Here is a 17,870-nt window from a genome sequence, read left to right as displayed (position 1 = left end):
TCATCTCGTGTTGAACCATGTCCGTGATGTATTTGATATTGGCTTTCCTCAAACTGAATCTGTTCAGAGTCAGTAATTCATAATGTAATTGTATGAGTTTGTTAATGGAAATTCCATTTTGCACAATTGGATCCAAATTAAGATGGCTTGGAAAGTTGATGCACCCACAGGTGGGTCTAGACCAAGCCAGGGATACCAATCTTGACCACAATAGATGGAAAGTGATCCACACTGACTCTGCAACCTAACCAGCAAATTAGGGAAATAGAAAATGGAGAAGCTTTAAAGTGATCGTTGTTGCTCCACATAACGCTGGAGAGATGGAGCACAATCCCCATCGAAGTTAAGACCTGTAAGGTCACAGTACACTTTCGGCAAAGTGCAGGACTGTTATGAAGGAAGCTTTATGAGCTCAATTCGTAGGGGTCTCCTACTACCTCATCCAAGCATCTCCCTGTACTGAGGCGAGACATTGGTAAACATACCCTTTTAGTGAATAGGGATACAGATATTAGTTAATCAAATGGCAGATTAAAGGTGGTTAATTCTGGTCTATAAGTGGACATAAAGGTCACATGCAGGTAGAAATTAGGTATCCTTTCCCCATATTTCACAAGTTCATGCTACTTCACCTACAGCAGCAAGAACATGGCTGTAGCAGAAGCTGCATATTTCCGATATCCTCTACAAGCTTCTCGATGAAAATTGGGAGATGTGAGTAAGTTATCCTCAGAAGGCATTGAACCAAGTTTGGGAGGCTGGCCAGGGAGAGGGAAAGGTTTAAATGGAATCAGTATATAACTAGGCATAATGATCTGAATAATCAAATCAGTTATTGACTTATACAAAGATCAGATCCATGATAAATACTTTTATTTCCATATACAGCAAGAGACGAGAAAACTGGCAATCAAAAAGCATTCAGCAAGTACAGAACTAATAGTTGCAGAACCCTAATTAACTCAGGGTGAGCTTGTCAAACAGGTACTCTCCCATGCCATTGTCAGGGGCTCCCAGTCTCTTCAGGTTGGTGATGTGATCTCCAAGCTTCTTGATCATCTTCACTTGCTCATCCAAGTAGTGAGTCTCCAGGAAGTCACATAACTGGAACATGAGAAACAGGTGAGTATAGTTAGCTTAAAAAAGCAAGAATCTTCATTGGATAAGATTTTTATTTGCACTGGGATAATAGCACAAGTACTGCACATGGGAGCGAGACTTTCTCTAGAGAAAGAAGCACAGGCAGTGGGCCAAGTGGTCAGCACAGAAGGAAATCATTCAGATTCTGTGGATATATTTAGCCAGACAAAGCCTAAATTTACCCACATGTGGCAAATCAATTCCATTAAACTGGGAGTCAAGTCAAGATTGATGCCAGAGAAACCAAGTACCTTGCAAACTGTTCAGTGATCAAGATCTAGTGTGGATGTCTTGGTTTTTAAATATGAAGACAAAAAAAAACTTATGGAATGCTACCAGAGTTAAAGGCAGATTCTAATCATCACCTTAAAACCTGGAAGCTCATTCCAATATTAACTTACATGAGGGTCAGTGTTGCCAGTGGAGAGTTTGTGCAGATCCAGCAGACTCTGGTTCACATCCTTCTCCATCTGCAGAGCCCTCTGCATTGCCTCCAGACCATTGCTCCACTCATCCTGCTCTGGCTTCTGGAACAAAATAGCAGTCCTGTTAGTGGGAGTGCAAAGTCCAAGGGATGTTATGCTCAAGGTCAACAATGTTAGCAGCAAAGGCAATCTGTGCACCCCAATACTATGAGGGATGGGGTTTAATCACTGGGTTGACAGACCATTACAGGACACTGGATCAGTTCATTGCCTCTGCACTGCCATTTTTGGCCAAAGCTCTGATCCCAATTCCCCCAAATATGCTAAATTTTCTTTTTCTCCTTCATAATCCTCAACTACATTTAAGGGACATCTACAGCTGTGGCCCACATTCTCAAGACTGTTACCTAGTTAAGCACTGTATGTTTCAGCCAATAGTTGACAAAGCAGACGTTGTTCCTTCTGAAAATCCATTTATTGATTTTATAAATATAGGAGACAAAGGTCAGTCATACCAACTCACCAACACTAGAAATTTTACTCATTAAACTCTAGATTGAGTACTGACATTAGAATAAAAGGAACATAGGATGAAAGCAAAATACTGCAGATGCTGGAAATCTGAAATAAAAACAAGAAATGCTGGAACCACTCAGCAGGTCTGGCAGCATCTGTGGAAAGAGAAGCAGAGTTAACATTCCGGATTTCCGAAGAAGGGTCACCGACCCAAAACGTTAACTCTGCTTCTCTTCCCGCAGATGCTGCCAGACCTGCTGAGTGGTTCCAGCATTTCTTGGTTTTATTTCAGATTTCCAGCATCTGCAGTATTTTGCTTTTATCCTATAGAATCAAAACTGCAGTCCAATCTGTTGAAGGGAGCGGCTTATTAAATCTAACCTTGATGTCCTCCAAGATGATTCGGCCTCCACGTTTATTCTGGAATGTCATCAGTTTCTCAGCGTGCTCCTTTTCCTCACGTGACTGCTCCTTGAAGAACTCAGCAAAGTGACGCAGGGCAACATCATCCCGGTCAAAGTAATAGGACTGCAGGTAGAGGCAAAATGGAAAGGGAGAGGTCAGACCCAAATCTTATTCATGGTCATGTTAAAAATAACATCCTGGTAAATCATCCATTCTTTATCTCAAAAGAATTTTCTTCAATTAAGGGGCTTGGTTTTTCAAGTTAATATTGTAAAATACTAACCATGATGAAATGCTCCTCCCAGTGACATTACTAAAAGCAGTAACACTATTTGGATCCAAGTTTCATTTCAGCATTTAAACTACATTTATCAGCAGGACATCCTTCGTCCACCAATGAAGAGACAAGTGATCTAAAAGTCTTATTGGACTGAATGAGACTTTTCAATTACTGCTTCATGCAAATTCATTACTCAAACAAAAGAATTCAGCACCACAGGATTTACTCATTTACAAAGGGGGAAAGACAGACCAGAACTAGTCAGACAGTGTTCCACTAACTAGTCACTAAACTTAATTGTTGCCATTCAAGTTGAATAGGTTTATACATGATTGTGAATCCTCTATTGGAAACCACACGGAACTTTGGAGTTACTTTCAAAATTGGACATAAATATTACAGAGCAAGGAATAGAGTCCCTGTTTCAAGGGTGTTCACTGATTGAAGTCTAGGAGAACTAGAAAGATACATTATAAACCCAATTAATATTTAGTTTTAGTTTAGAAATACAGCACTGAAACAGGCCCTTCAACCTACCGAGTCTGTGCTGACCATCAACCACCCATTTATACTAATCATACACTAATCCCATATTCCTACCACATCTCCACCTGTCCCTATATTTCCCTACCACCTACCTATACTAGGAGCAATTTATAATGGCCAATTAACCTATCAACCAGCAAGCCTTTGGCATATGGGAGGAAACCGGAGCACCCGGAGGAAACCCACGCAGACACACAGAGAACTTGCAAACTCCACACAGGCAGTACCCAGAATTGAACCCAGGTCGCTGGAACTGTGAGACCTACAGAAATTCTAGCTACTCAAAATACTTTGAAACAGGACCCCAAGAAAACAATACACACCATGGAAAGATAAACATAGGAGGAATAGAGCTCCAGGTTGATTTGCTTGTTAACAGCATCTTCACAGTCCTTGTGGTAGTTCTGACACACTTGAGATGCCATCATAATCTTTCCTGCTAACAGAAGCTAAGTTCAAACAACAATGTAACTGTTTCCTGCACAAGCTCTTGTATTTGTACCGTTGGGACAGCCTGCATTCAAACAGGGAATGACATCATTAATGATGATTGACAATTCCAGGTAGCCACTCAGGAATAGTTATTGAATCCAGGCACCTGTTAACAATGGAGTCAGGCTGTGGGGGTTGGACCCAGAGACAATGAGAGCTGTGGAATACAGGCAGGTTTGGATGATTATACTGTGATTGGAACATAGGAACAGGAGGAAGCTAATCAGCCCCTCAAGCCTGTTCCACCATTCAATTAGATCATGGTTTGTCACTTAAGGACATTTGCCTGCATTGGATCCATATTGCATCATACCTGTACCGAACAAAAATCTAACAGTTTTAGTTTTGAAATGTTTAATTGATGTCAACATTTTGGGGGAGAGAATTCCAGATTTCCATATCCCTTTTTGTGAAGAAATGTTTCCTAACATCACCCCTGAATGGTCTAGTTCTAATATTCAGATGATAGCCCCTGTCCTGGACTGCTCCACCAGAGAAAATAGTTTCTCTCTATATATTGTTCTGACTGAGGTGGGAGGAGGGCATTGTTTTTTCTAGTTCCACTTCTCCACAGGTCACAACATATATTTAAATGTTTACCCAGTTACCAATACGGTCAATCATAGACTCTATTTTTACCCCAAAATAAAATACACCAACCAGGTTTCTTTAATAAACAACAAAATTATCAGTTAATTATAAAACAAGACTTAACCAGTAACACACAGATTGAAATATGAAAGTTCCCTTTTATCTTAGCCCCTCACACTAAAGGCCTGCTCAGGTCACGAAAAAAAACCCGATGCAAACCCAACAGAACCACATCTGACCCGAGCCCCATCCGGCCCGAGTCCCTCCATTTTCTTCCCAAGCCCAGACCCGAGCCCGACCCCGACCCAGCCCAAACCGACCTGAGCCCAACCCAACTACCGGAATGTTCCTTTTACCTACCCTGCGACTCCCAATCTGCAGGAAGCTGCAGCATGAGCGTGATGACGTCATAGGGACGTTCACTCGCTCACTGCGCAGACTTAGAGTTTCCCTCTTTGACGTCCCGGACTCCCACCTCAGCTGGGTTTTTTACTTTTAACACTTCTTACCTGAAGTGCCTGAAAGCCGCACCCAAATGAGCGACCCGACCCGACCTGTACCCGACACATGTCGTCAGGTCCCGTCGTGTTAGGGTCGGGTAGCAGGTCTTTACCTCACACAGACACATACACACACACACTGGATAACCAGAAAAAGAGATTTTCTTTTTAGAGCTCTGTTACAAAAAAGGCAAAAAAGAATACTTTGCCCAAATATTGTTAATTCTTGAAGAAAAAAGAGAAGATACAGAAAAATGTCTGTTGTCCCTTTTTTGGTTTGGTGTCCCAAATACATGTAGACTGCTGCCACTGGGATCTTTCCAGAACAGTTCTTTTCAGGCGACATTGAAGATCAGTTTGGTCGGTTTTCCACGTGAAATGCGCCATCAGGGTTTCTGGCAGCCTTTTCAGGAGACATGCAATATTAGTTTCCCTATTTCTTACACTTAATTCACAGGAAATTCTCAAAAAGATAGAAGAGGATGCTGATGGTGACTGCTCTCTTGGCTGGTTTTCTCCAATTGTCTTCAAAACAGTTCACACTCCAACACACTGTTCAAAGCAAAATCAAAAACAATATCTCAAGAGTCAAGCCTCCTGACCCCTATAAATCCTGACCTGTCACTTCACTGTAAACATCTTCTCCAAGTCAAAAAGCCCCTGCTGGGATATTTATCTGAAGACTGGAGACTGCCAGTGAGGGTTGTTCACCACAAATCCTCTCAGTGCCCTTTCAATGACCACAATGACAAGAAAATCCATAGAATCCTTTTCAGTTTTCCCAAAATAAAACAATGTCCATAAATCTAAAATATGAGTCTACCAAAAAAAACCAACAAGAAATGTAGCAGCACCGTTATAACAACACCTGATCAAATCTAGTACTCATGTTAAACACATCAATTATAATAATTCTTTACTCTTCTATACTTGAAGAATACAAGAGTCGTTAATGCAAACTGTCCTCGTAATTTAACCCTTTTATCCCTGGTATCATTCTGGTGAATCTGTGCTGCACTCCCACCAAGGTCAATATATCAAAGCTGAACACAATACTCCAGATGTGATCTAACCAGAGCTTTATACAAATATACAATAACCTCCACCCCTTTGTATTCCAGACCCTTGAGATGAAGTCTATTCGACTTTTTAATTCATTTAAATACCACTCCACTAGCTTTTAGTAATTTCTGTACACGGACCCCTAACTCTCTCTGCTCCTCCACAGTTCCTAGCTCCTCACCATTTAGAAAATATTCTGATTTATCTCTCTCTGTTCTCGCTCTATCTCACATTGAAATTTATCGATCACAGTTTTGGCTACTCACAATCTATCAATGTCGCTTTTCAATTTTCTGCTCCAATTTACTCCACCTACTGTAACACCTAAGTAACTTAGTGTCATTAGCAAACTTGGATATATGGCTCTCGATTCCTTCATGTCATTTAAAAATGTAATGAAAAACCGAGGCCCTGGTACAGATCCCTGGGAGAGATGACTAGTCATATCCTGCCAATTGGAGTACATACCCATTATCTCTATTCTCTGTTTCCTACCTCCCAACCAACTCCATGACCATGTCTAAAGGTTTCCTGCAATTCCATGTACTTCCATTTTTCCTAATCTCTTCAGTAGAATCCTGTCAATGATGTATTTGATGTTGGCTACTTTGAGTTTTCTCGAAGTGAATCCGATTGAATCTGTTCTCAGATTCAGAGTTTGTCAACATAATCGCAGGAGTCTGCAAATGGAACTTCATTTTGTGTTGAGCACAATTGGATCCATCTCTTGGAGAATTGACACTGCGCTTGATGGGTCTAGAATGAATGTATTCTCACAGTGCTAACCACAATATTTTGAAAAAGATTGGCCAGCCCAAAGCAAATTTGTGAACCAACTGACATGTTGGGGAAATGAAAAGTGGAGAGCTTCGAACAGAACACTGTTGCTCTGTCTCAGTGCAACATGGAGGTCTAGCCCCATGGAATTTAAGAGTTGTGAATTCCTGTGTTGTTGCTTCTGCAAAGCTGAACTTGAGACTTGTTTGCTAGCGATGGTTTTAACCTGAAATAGAAGGGGGTATAACGACCTGACCCAAGTATTTCTGCATTCACTCATCCCAGACATTCATAAATATAGCTCCTGGGTGAATAGGGTTCCAAGTAATAGTTGGCCAAATGACAACCTGGTCAAAGGTAGATTAAGATGGTGAATGTTTTACAATGAATTGTCAGAGTCATTTATGACACAGGAGGCCATTCAGTCCATGGAGTCTTTTGTGACCAGTACAGTACATTCAGCCCCATTCCCCTACTCTAGCACCTACAAGTATTTTCCTCCAAATGCTGATCCAATTTCCTTTTGTAGTCAGTTATTGGCTACACTGCCACCATCTACATAACCAGCAAGTTCCAAGGCATTGCCACTGGTTGTATTAAAAAAAAAAATCTCCTCAGATACTCCTACATCACTTGCCCAAAGCCCCCAAGGCTGCGTTGGTGAGTACTTGTGTTATTAGCTAACAGGAATAGATCTTCCTTGGTCAACATGGTCCCTTCTCTATCAAATCTCTCTGCATTGCCCTTTGCTCCAATGAGAACAGGGGGTCAAAACCAAATTCAGCATCCCTTCCTTGTGTCATACAGCTGCATGACATATCAGCTGTCGATGCAAGAAACTACTTTTGCAGTGAAACTTGCATAATTCAGACATTCCCTACAAGTTTCTCACTGAAAATTGGAAGATGTGAGCAGACTAACCTAAGCAGACATTGAATCACTTCACAGAAGCTGGATGTAGGAGGTCAAAACTCAAAGGCATGGTAAAGTATCAGTGGAATTAGATATTAGACAGTAAGGTACCTTGGTGATCTGAGTAATGAAATGAGTTACTTAGAGAAGAAAAACAAATTCAGTCCATAAATACCTTTATTTCCACATCCAGCAAGAAATAACATTGCATACTAATGAGAAATGGATCACATTTTATTTCAACCAATATTACAGAACTAACGATTCTAGAATGCTAATCAACTCAGCGTGTGCTTGTCAAACAGGTACTCTCCCATGCCATTGTCAGGGGCTCCCAGTCTCTTCAGGTTGGTGATGTGATCTCCAAGCTTCTTGATCATCTTCACTTGCTCATCCAAGTAGTGAGTCTCCAGGAAGTCACACAACTAGAACATGAGAAACAGGCAAGTATAGTTAGCTTTAAAAAATGCAAGTAACTTCATTCGATAAGATTTTATTTGCACTAGGATAATGGTGCAAGTACTGCAGATGGGAGCGAGACTTGCTCCAGAGAACAAGCACAGGCAACAGGCAAAGTGGTCAGCACAGAAGGAAATCATTCTATTCTGTGAATAAGTTTAGCCAGACAAGACCAAAATTTACCCAGAATATGGCAAGTCAAATCCATTACACAAAGTGATTACAAAAGATTGATGCCAGAGAAACCAAGTACCTTGTGAACAGTTTGGTGATCCAAATAAAAAAAAAAAGCCATTCACACTGTTTAATATATAAATATAAAAGGCCCAAAAACATATGGAACAATACCAGAGTTAAAGGCACATTCCAATTATCACATTCAATCCATCTGAAAACTCATTCCAATATTAACTTACATGAGGGTCAGTGTTGCCAGTGGAGAGTTTGTGCAGATCCAGCAGACTCTGGTTCACATCCTTCTCCATCTGCAGAGCTCTCTGCATTGCCTCCAGACCATTGCTCCACTCATCCTGCTCTGGCTTCTGGAACAGAATAGTGGTCCTGTTAGTGGGAGTGCAAAGTCCAAGGGATGTTATGCTCAAGGTCAACAATGTTAGCAGCAAAGACAATCTGTGCACCAATACTATGAGGGATGGGGTTTAATCACTGGGTTGACAGACCATTACAGGACACTGGATCAGTTCATTGCCTCTACACTGCAATTTTTGGCCAAAGCTCGAATCCCAATTACCCCAAATATGCTAAATTTTCTTTTTCTCCTTTTTGGTCCTCAACTACATCTAAGGGACATCTACAGCTGTGGCCCACATTCTCAAGACTGTTAACTAGTTAAGCACTATGTTTCAGCCAATAGTTGACAAAGCAGACATTGTTCCTTCTGAAAATCCATTTATTGATTTTATAAATATAGGAGACAAAGGTCAGTCATACCAACTCACCAACACTAGAAATTTTACTCATTAAACTCTGGATTGAGTACTGACATTAGAATAAGGAACATAGCCTGAAAGTATCCAAGTTAGATCATGGATTCCGTGAAGATAAGATCCCAACCTTGATGTCTGCCAAGATGATTCGGCCTCCACGTTTATTCTGGAATTTCATCAGTTTCTCAGCATGCTCCCGTTCCTCATGTGACTGCTCCTTGAAGAACTCAGCAAAGTGACGCAGGGCAACATCATCCCGGTCAAAGTAATAGGACTGCAGGTAGAGACAAAATGGAAAGGGAAGAGAGGTCAGACCCAAATCTCATTTATGGCAATGTCAAAAATGGTATGGTAAATAAATCACCCATTCTTTATATCAAAAGAATTTGCTTTCAATTAAAGGGGCTTGGGTTTCCAAAATTCGGCTGTAAAATGTTAAATGTTGAAATGCCCCTCCCTGTAACATTACAAAAAAAAAAAAGCAGTAATACTGTTTGGATCAAAGTTGCATTTCAGGCACTCAAACTATAGTTATCAGCAGGACATCCTTTGTCCCCCAATGAAGTGATAGAAGAGAAGTTGCATTCAGTAGAATGAGATTTTTAAGATTACTGCTTCATGTAATATCACTACTCCTCAGACAAGAGCTTAACACTACAGGATTTACTCAACTACCCAAGTCTTATTCATGACTATGAAAAATGGTAGTAATTACATGGTAGATAAATCACCTTCACCTCAAAAGAATTTGCTTTCAATTAAAAGGGGCTTAGCTTTTCAAGTTTATACTGTAAAATGGAAAATTGTTGAAACACCCCTCCCTGCAAGATCACTAAAAGCAATAATACTATTTGGATCAGAATTACATTTCAGCATTCAAATTATACTAAACAGTAGGACATCCTTTGCTCCCCCCAATGAAGATTGAAGTGAGTGAGATTTTATTCTCTTCATTCAGTAGAGAAAGACCTGTAGACTACTGCTTCATGCAAGATAATTACCCCTCCTATAAAAAGGACAGCACCACAGGATTGATTCATTAACAAAGGGGGAAAAAGACAGTCCAGAACGAGTCAAACAATGTTTACTAACTAGTCACTAAATGTAAATTATCATTTAAGTGGGAAAATGTGACTAGGTTTATACATCTTCAACATGAATCCTCAGTTGGAAACCTCATGGAACCTGAGAGTTACTTTCAAAATTGGACACAGATTACAGAGAAAGGAACAGAGTCCCTGTTTCAAGGGTGTTCACTGATTTAAGACCAGGGAGAACTACAGAGATAGATAATAAACCCAACTGATTGGCCCAGAAAAATTCTAGCTACTCAAAATGCATTGAAATTCCAATCTTAACTTTGAAATAGGACCCCCAGAAAGCAATACACACCATGGAAAGATAAACATAAGAAGAATAGAGCTCCAGGTTGATTTGCTTGTTAACAGCATCTTCACAGTCCTTGTGGTAGTTCTGACACACTTGAGAGGCCATCATAATCTTTACTACTAACAGAAGCTAAGTTCAAACAACAATCTAACTGCTTCCTACCCAAGCTCTTGTATTTATGCTACTGGGACAGCCTGCATTCAAACAGGGAATGACATCATTAATGATGATTGACAATTCCAGGTAGCCAGTCAGGAATCGCTCATGAATCCAGGCACCAATTAACAATGTAGACGGGTTGTGGGGGTTGGACCCAGAGACAATGAGAGCTGTGGAATTCAGGCAGGTTTGGATGATTAGACTGTGATTGGAACATAGGAACAGGAGGAGGCCAATCAGCCCCTCAAGCCTGTTCCACCATTCAATTAGATCATGGTTTGTCTCTGAATGCATTTTGCCTGCATTGGATCCATATTTCTTCATACCCAAACCTAACAAAAATCTCACTTTTGAAATATTTAATTGATCTCAACATTTTGGGGGAGACAGTTCCGGCTTTTCATTTCACTTTTTGTGAAAAAATGCTTCCTGACATCACCCCTGAATGGTCTAGCTCTAATTTTAAGATTATACCCCTTGTCCTGGACTATGTCACCAGAGAAAATTGTTCCTCTGTATTTTCTGTTTGGACCGAGGTGGGAGGAGTGCAATTTTTTTCTAATCCCGCTTCTCCACAGGTCACAACATGTATTTAAATGTTTACCCAGTTACTGATTTGGTCAATCATATACTCTATTTTTACCCCAGTATAAATAGACTAACCAGGTTTATTTAATAACAAAATTATCAATTTATTATAAAACAAGAATTAACCAGTAACAAAGCAAAGCAATAACACACCGATTGAAAAATGAAAGTTCCCTTTTACCCTAGCCCCTCACACAAACATACACACACACACTGGAGAACCAGAAAAAAAAGATTTTCTTTTTAGAACTCTGTTATAAAAACAAGACAAAAAGGAATACTTTGGCCTGATACTTGCTAATTCTTGCAGATAAAAGAGAAGATATGGAAAGATGTCAGGTGTCCCTTTTTTTGTTTGGTGTCCCAAATACCCTTATGCGGCTGCCACTGGGATCTTTCCAGAATAGTTCTTTTCAGGCGACATTGAAGATCAGTTTGGCTGGTTTTCCAGGTGAGATGCACCATCAGGGGTTTCTGGCAGCCTTTTCAGGAGACATGCAGCATCAGTTTCTCTATTTCTTACACTTAATTCACAGGAAGTTCTCAAAAAGATGGAAGAGGATGCTGATGGTGACTGCTCTCTTGGCTGGTTTTCTCCAATTGCCTTGAAACAGTTTATACCCCAATACACAGTTCAAAGCAAAACCAAAAACAATATCTCAAGAGTCAAGCCTCCTGACCCCTGTACATTTTGACCTGTCACTTCTCTGTAAATATCTTCTCCAAGTCAAAAAGCCCCTGCTGATATTTATCTGAAGACAGGTAACTTCCAGTGAGTGTTGTTTACAATAAGTCCTCTCAGTGCCCTTTCAAGGACCCCAGTGAAAAAAAAATCCATACAATCCTTTTCAATTTTCCCAAAATAAAACAATGTCCATAATTGTAAAATATGAGTCCTCAACAAAAACCAACAAGAAATATAGCAACACCGTCACAACGATACCTTATCATATCTATTATTCATGTTCAACATATCAATTATAATAATTCTTTCCTCTTCTATACTTGAAAAATACAAAAGTCATTAATGCAAACTGTCCTCGTAATTTAACCCTTTTATCCCTGGTATCATTCTGGTGAATCTGTGCTGCACTCCCACCAAGGTCAATATATCAAAGCTGAACACAGTACTCCAGATGTGATCTAACCAGGGCTTTATACAAATATAGCAAAGCATCCACCCTATGTTTTACAGACTCCTTGAGATGAAGACTAACAGTCTATTAGACATTTTAATTCATTTATGTACTAGTCCACTAGCTTTTAGTAATTTCTGTACACGGACCCCTAACTCTCTCTGCTCCTCCACAGTTCCTAGCTCCTCACCATTTGGAAAATATTCTGATTTATGTCTCTCTGTCCTCGCTCTATCTGACATTGAAATTCATCTATCATAGTTTTGGCTACTCACCTAATCTATCAACATCCCTTTTCAATTTTCTGCTCCAAATTACTCTACCTACTGTAACACCTAACTTAGTGTCATTAGCAAACTTGGATATATGGCTCTCGATTCCTTCATGTCATTTAAAAATGTAATGAAAAACTGAGGCCCAGGTACAGATCCCTGGGAGAGATGACTCGTCGTATCCTGCCAATTGGAGTACATACCCATTATCTCTACTCTCGGTTTCCTACCTCCCAACCAACTCCACAACCATGTTTAAAGGTTTCCTGCAATTCCACGTGCTTCCGTTTTTCCTAATCTCTTGAGTAGAATCTTGTCAATGATGTATTTGATGTTGGCTTCTTGGAGTTTTCTCAAAGTGAACCTGATGGAATCTGTTCTCAGATTCAGAGTTTGTCAACATAATTGCAGCAGTCTGCAAATGGAACTTCATTTTGTGTTGAACACAATTAGATCCATCTCTTGGAGAATTGACACTGCGTTTGATGGGTGTAGAATGAATCTATTCTAACAATGCTAACCACAATATATTGAAAGAGATTGTCCAGCCCGAAACATTCCACAGCACATCTGCAAACCAACTGACATGTTGGGGAAATGAAAAGTGGAGAGCTTCGAACAGAACTCTGTTGCTCCGTCTAAGTGCAACATGGAGGTCAAGCCCCAGGGAATTTAGGAGTTGTAAAGTCCTGTGTTGTTGCTTCTGCAAAACTGAAGTCTATTGAGACTTGATTACGAGGGAAAATTATAACCTGACATAGAGTGTTATAACTACCTGACCCAAGTATTTCTGCACTCACTCATCCCAGACATTCGTAAGTATGGCTCCTGGTGAATTGGGGTGCAAGTAATGGTTGAACAAATGACAACCTGGCCACGAGGCAGATTAAGATGGTGAATATTTTACAATGAATAATGTCAGTCATTTATGACACAAGAGGCCATTCGGTCCACGGAGTCTCTGGTTACCAGTACACTGCATTCAGTCCCATTCTCCTACTCTCGCACCTACAAGTTTTTTTGCCTCCACCTGCTCACCCAATTTCTTTTTGATGTCATTTTTTGCTTTCGCTGCAGGATGTTCCAGGTCATTAAAAAAAAAAAAGTTTCACCTCAGCTATTCCTTCATCTCTTGCCCAAACCCCCTACGTGTGTGTCCCAAGTACTTGTACTATCAGTTAACAGGAATAGATCTTCCTTTGTTCCCCTGTCAGCATCTTCACATCTCTATCAAATCTCTCTGCATTGCCTTGTGCTCCAATGAGAACAGGGGGTCAAAACAAAATTCAGCATCCCTTTCTCATGTTGCACAATATTTCAGCTGCAGATGTAAGAAACTGCCTTTGTGATAAAAATTGCATATTTCAGATATTCCCGACAGGTTTTTCAGTGAAATTGGAAGATGTGAACAAACTATCCTAAGCAGACATTGAAATCAGTTCTCAGAAACTGGATGTAGGAGGGCAAAACTCAAAAGGCATGGTAAAGTTGCAGTGGAACCAGATATTAGACAGCTAGGTATCTTGGTAATCTGAATAATGAAATGAGTTACTTATCTATACAAAGAAAAACAAAAGACCACTCCATGATAAATACTTTTATTTCCACATACAGCAAGAAATGAGAAAACTACATAATAACCAGAAATGGATCACATTTTATTTCTCCCAATATTACAGAACTATGGTTCTATAATGCTAATCAACTCAGGGTGAGCTTGTCAAACAGGTACTCTCCCATGACATTGTCAGGGGCTCCCAGTCTCTTCAGGTTGGTGATGTGATCTCTTAGCTTCTTGATCATCTTCACTTGCTCCTCCAAGTAGAGAGTCTCCAGGAAGTCACACAACTAGAACATGAAATAGAAAATGCCAAACAGGTGTTTAATGAGGATCTTCTCCAGAAGGGAAATTACACCGGTTTGGAATTGGGACAGTGTGACATGGGCACATTTAACTAGACAAGAGCAGAATTACCCAAAAATGGCAAACCAATTTTAATAAAACAGGGAATGGACTGCACAAGAAACATTTTGATGCTGCAGATACACAGTGCCTTGGGAACAGTTTAATGATCCAGGTCTACAGCGTAGATGGCTTCTTGGCCCAAAAACAAAAATCTAAAAATGAAAAACAAACTGACACAGAAGTTTACCAATGTAGAGTGCAGGGCAGATTCCAATATCACCAATGCATGAAAAATTGCAATGTTAGGAACTTACATGAGGGTCAGTGTTGCCAGTGGAGAGTTTGTGCAGATCCAGCAGACTCTGGTTCACATCCTTCTCCATCTGCAGAGCTCTCTGCATTGCCTCCAGACCATTGCTCCACTCATCCTGCTCTGGCTTCTGAAGAGGAAAGTCAGACAGTTCACTTACAATGGATTAAAACAAAAACACATGAGAAAGTAGAAGGTGAACAATGGGGAAAAGCAACTAGTGGGTCACAAATGTATACAATTACTGCATTAAACCATGGAATCAATTCTTTCAAATACTTTCTAAAGCATCAATTTACAGGGATCCAGACAGGAGGTCACTCATTCATTGAATCCAACCTTGATGTCCTCCAAGATGATTCGGCCTCCACGTTTATTCTGGAATTTCAGCAGTTTCTCAGCGTGCTCCCGTTCCTCATGTGACTGCTCCTTGAAGAACTCAGCAAAGTGACACAGGGCAACATCATCCCAATCAAAGTAATAGGACTGCAGGTAGAGACAAAAAAAAAAAATTGAAGAAAGCCAGGTCACATCCAAAATTCCCTCCATGGTCACATCAAAAATGGTGGCTGTATCATAGTAGATGAAATACCCATTCATGACTTCAATACCTTGCTTTTGAAAGCATTTACAGTTTAAGGGAGAAAGTATGATTCTTACACAAAGCACAATTGGCTTCATTAATCTTTTCTGAAAAGGTTGAAAGTCCCTCCTCATGAAGTAGAAACAAGGCAAGTGGCTAAAATTAGACAAGAGGGATCCATGATATTTTTTGGTGGAATCTATTAGAGGTCCAAGTGCAGGTTGAAAGCTCAAATTTCAGTGGGACATTCTTCCCTCCCCCCCCCACCCCCCTTCACCAATCCCTTTCCCCAATTCAGGGATTTAAATTAAAAAAAAGTAAAACCTTCCAGATTCAGCAGTTTAACATTTTGGCACAATCAAGTACCAAGATCCAGGTTCCGTGACAGAGGATTCAAAGAATTTCACTCAATTAGTAAAAAGAGAAAGCCAGTCCATATTTCACTCACGAGTCACCCAATTAAAGTTAATTGTTGTCATCCAAGTTACAAATTTGACCAAGTTAATACTTCAAGATGAATCCTCAATTACAAGCTTCATGGAACCATGGAGCTGGTTTCAGGTATAAAATATCTCTGAATAAGACAACTACAGAGCCAGGAGCAGTCTGTTAATGAGACCTTCTACAGAATTACTATTAAATATAATCCACTGGATTAAGTCTAGGGAGAGCTATTGAGATACATCCAAAAGCCAATTCACTAAACAACAGCATACAATGAAGTCACAGCCTGAATTTTGAATTAGGACCCCAAAACATACAAAACTCACCATGGACAGGTAAACATAGGAGGAATAGAGCTCCAGGTTAATCTTCTTGTTAACAGCATCCTCACAGTCCTTGTGGTAGTTCTGTCACACTTGGGAAACCATCTTCACTTCTAATATTGACAGAAGTTAAATCAAACACAACAACAGCAATCTAACCACTTCCCTCACAAGCTCTTGTATTTATGCAACTGGATCAGCCTGCAGTCAAACAGGGAATGACATCACCAATGATGATTGACAATCCCCGATCGCCAGTCAGGAATCGTTCATGTCTCCAGACACCAATTAAGGAGCAGTGGGTGGGGTGAGATACCCAGAGCCAATCAGGGATGTGGAATGCAGGTTGGTTTACAAGATTATTCTGTGATTGGAACAAAGGAACAGGAGGAGGCCAATTCAAGTCTGTTCCACCATTCAATTAGATCATGGCTGCTCTGTGTCTTAATGCCATTTCCCTGCCTTGGTTCATGATTTCATGACCTTAACTCACAAAAACCTAACATCAATTTTGAATGTTGACTTGATCCATTTTGGGGAAGAGAGTTCCAGATTTCTATTTTCCCATGTTGTGAAGAAATGCTTTCCAATATCATCCCTGAATTGCCTAATCTGAAGATGAAGCCCTGTCCCAGAGAAAATAGTTTCTCTCTATCTACGTTATTAAACCCATTAATTATCTTCAACAGCTCAATTATAATCATCACTTAATCTTCAATACACGAAGGAATACATACCAGTCAGTGCAAAGTGACCTTATCATTTAGCCTGAGTATCATTCTGGTGAATTGGTGCTGTTCCCCCACCAAGGCCAACAGATCAAAATGAACACAGTACTTCAGATGTGGTTAACCCTGAGCTTTATACAACTGTAACATAACCTCCACCACTTTGATTTTCAGCCCTCGTGAGAGATGAACATTGATTTTGTTTTTTCAATTTTGTTTGTATCTCTCCACTGGTTTTGATTAATTTCTGTCCATGGAACCTTAACTTCACATTAAACTCCATCATTCATAATTTTTCACACTCACTTACTCTATCAGTGTCCCTTTGCAAATTCCTGCTCCAGTTTACACTAACTGTGCCACCCAACATAATGGCATCAGAAAACCTGCATATCCTGCACTCTATTCCTTCATCGATATCATTTATAAATATAATGAAAAGCTGAAGCCACAGTATAGATCCCAGGAAAGGATGACGAGCCATAGTTTGGAGTACATACCCATTATCCCTACTCTCTGTCTCCCACCTCAAAAACCAAATCTCCACCCATAGTGAAAGATTTCCTCCAATTGCACAGGCTTCCATTTTTCCTTACCTCTTGTGTTGAACCTTGTCAATGATGTATTTGATATTGGCGTTCCTCAAACTGAATCTGTTCAGAGTCAGTAATTAATAATGTAATTGTATGAGTTTGTTAATGGAAATTCCATTTTGCACAGTTGGGTCCAAATTAAGATGGCTTGGAAAATTGATGTATTCCAGGTGGGTCTAGACCAAGCCAGGGATACCAATCTTGACCACAATAGATGGAAAGTAATCCACACTGACTCTGCAACCTAACCAGCAAATTAGGGAAATAGAAAATGGAGAAGCTTTAAAGTGACCATTGTTGCTCCACATAACGCTGGAGAGATGGAGCACAATCCCCATGGAATTTAAGACCTGTAAAGTCACAGTGCACTTTCTGCAACGTGCAAGA

At 40.2% G+C, this 17,870-nt stretch overlaps 2 protein-coding genes and 1 pseudogene across 2 annotated transcripts; all 3 read right to left on the bottom strand.

Annotated features, from left to right (window-relative positions):
• Positions 1 to 957: 957 nt before the first annotated feature.
• Positions 958 to 3,740, bottom strand: LOC137353582 (ferritin heavy chain, oocyte isoform-like). The gene is made up of 4 exons (XM_068019942.1): positions 3,636 to 3,740; positions 2,463 to 2,609; positions 1,542 to 1,667; positions 958 to 1,104 (listed from the first exon to the last, which is right to left on the bottom strand). The coding sequence occupies exons 1-4, from the start codon at positions 3,738 to 3,740 to the stop codon at positions 958 to 960; spliced, it is 525 nt and encodes a 174-aa protein (XP_067876043.1).
• Positions 3,741 to 7,920: 4,180 nt separating this feature from the next.
• Positions 7,921 to 10,549, bottom strand: LOC137353686 (ferritin heavy chain B-like). The gene is made up of 4 exons (XM_068020046.1): positions 10,445 to 10,549; positions 9,180 to 9,326; positions 8,522 to 8,647; positions 7,921 to 8,071 (listed from the first exon to the last, which is right to left on the bottom strand). Exons 1-4 carry the CDS (start codon positions 10,547 to 10,549, stop codon positions 7,925 to 7,927), a joined length of 525 nt encoding a protein of 174 aa, XP_067876147.1. The 3' UTR covers positions 7,921 to 7,924.
• Positions 10,550 to 14,297: 3,748 nt separating this feature from the next.
• On the bottom strand, positions 14,298 to 16,267 carry LOC137353581 (ferritin heavy chain B-like; annotated as a pseudogene).
• Positions 16,268 to 17,870: the final 1,603 nt, after the last annotated feature.

Source organism: Heterodontus francisci, chromosome 41 (assembly GCF_036365525.1).
Source record: "Heterodontus francisci isolate sHetFra1 chromosome 41, sHetFra1.hap1, whole genome shotgun sequence".
In the NCBI taxonomy this organism is placed as follows: domain Eukaryota; kingdom Metazoa; phylum Chordata; class Chondrichthyes; order Heterodontiformes; family Heterodontidae; genus Heterodontus; species Heterodontus francisci.
Note: the sequence above shows the minus strand (reverse complement) of the source record. Positions and strands in the feature narration are given on the sequence as shown.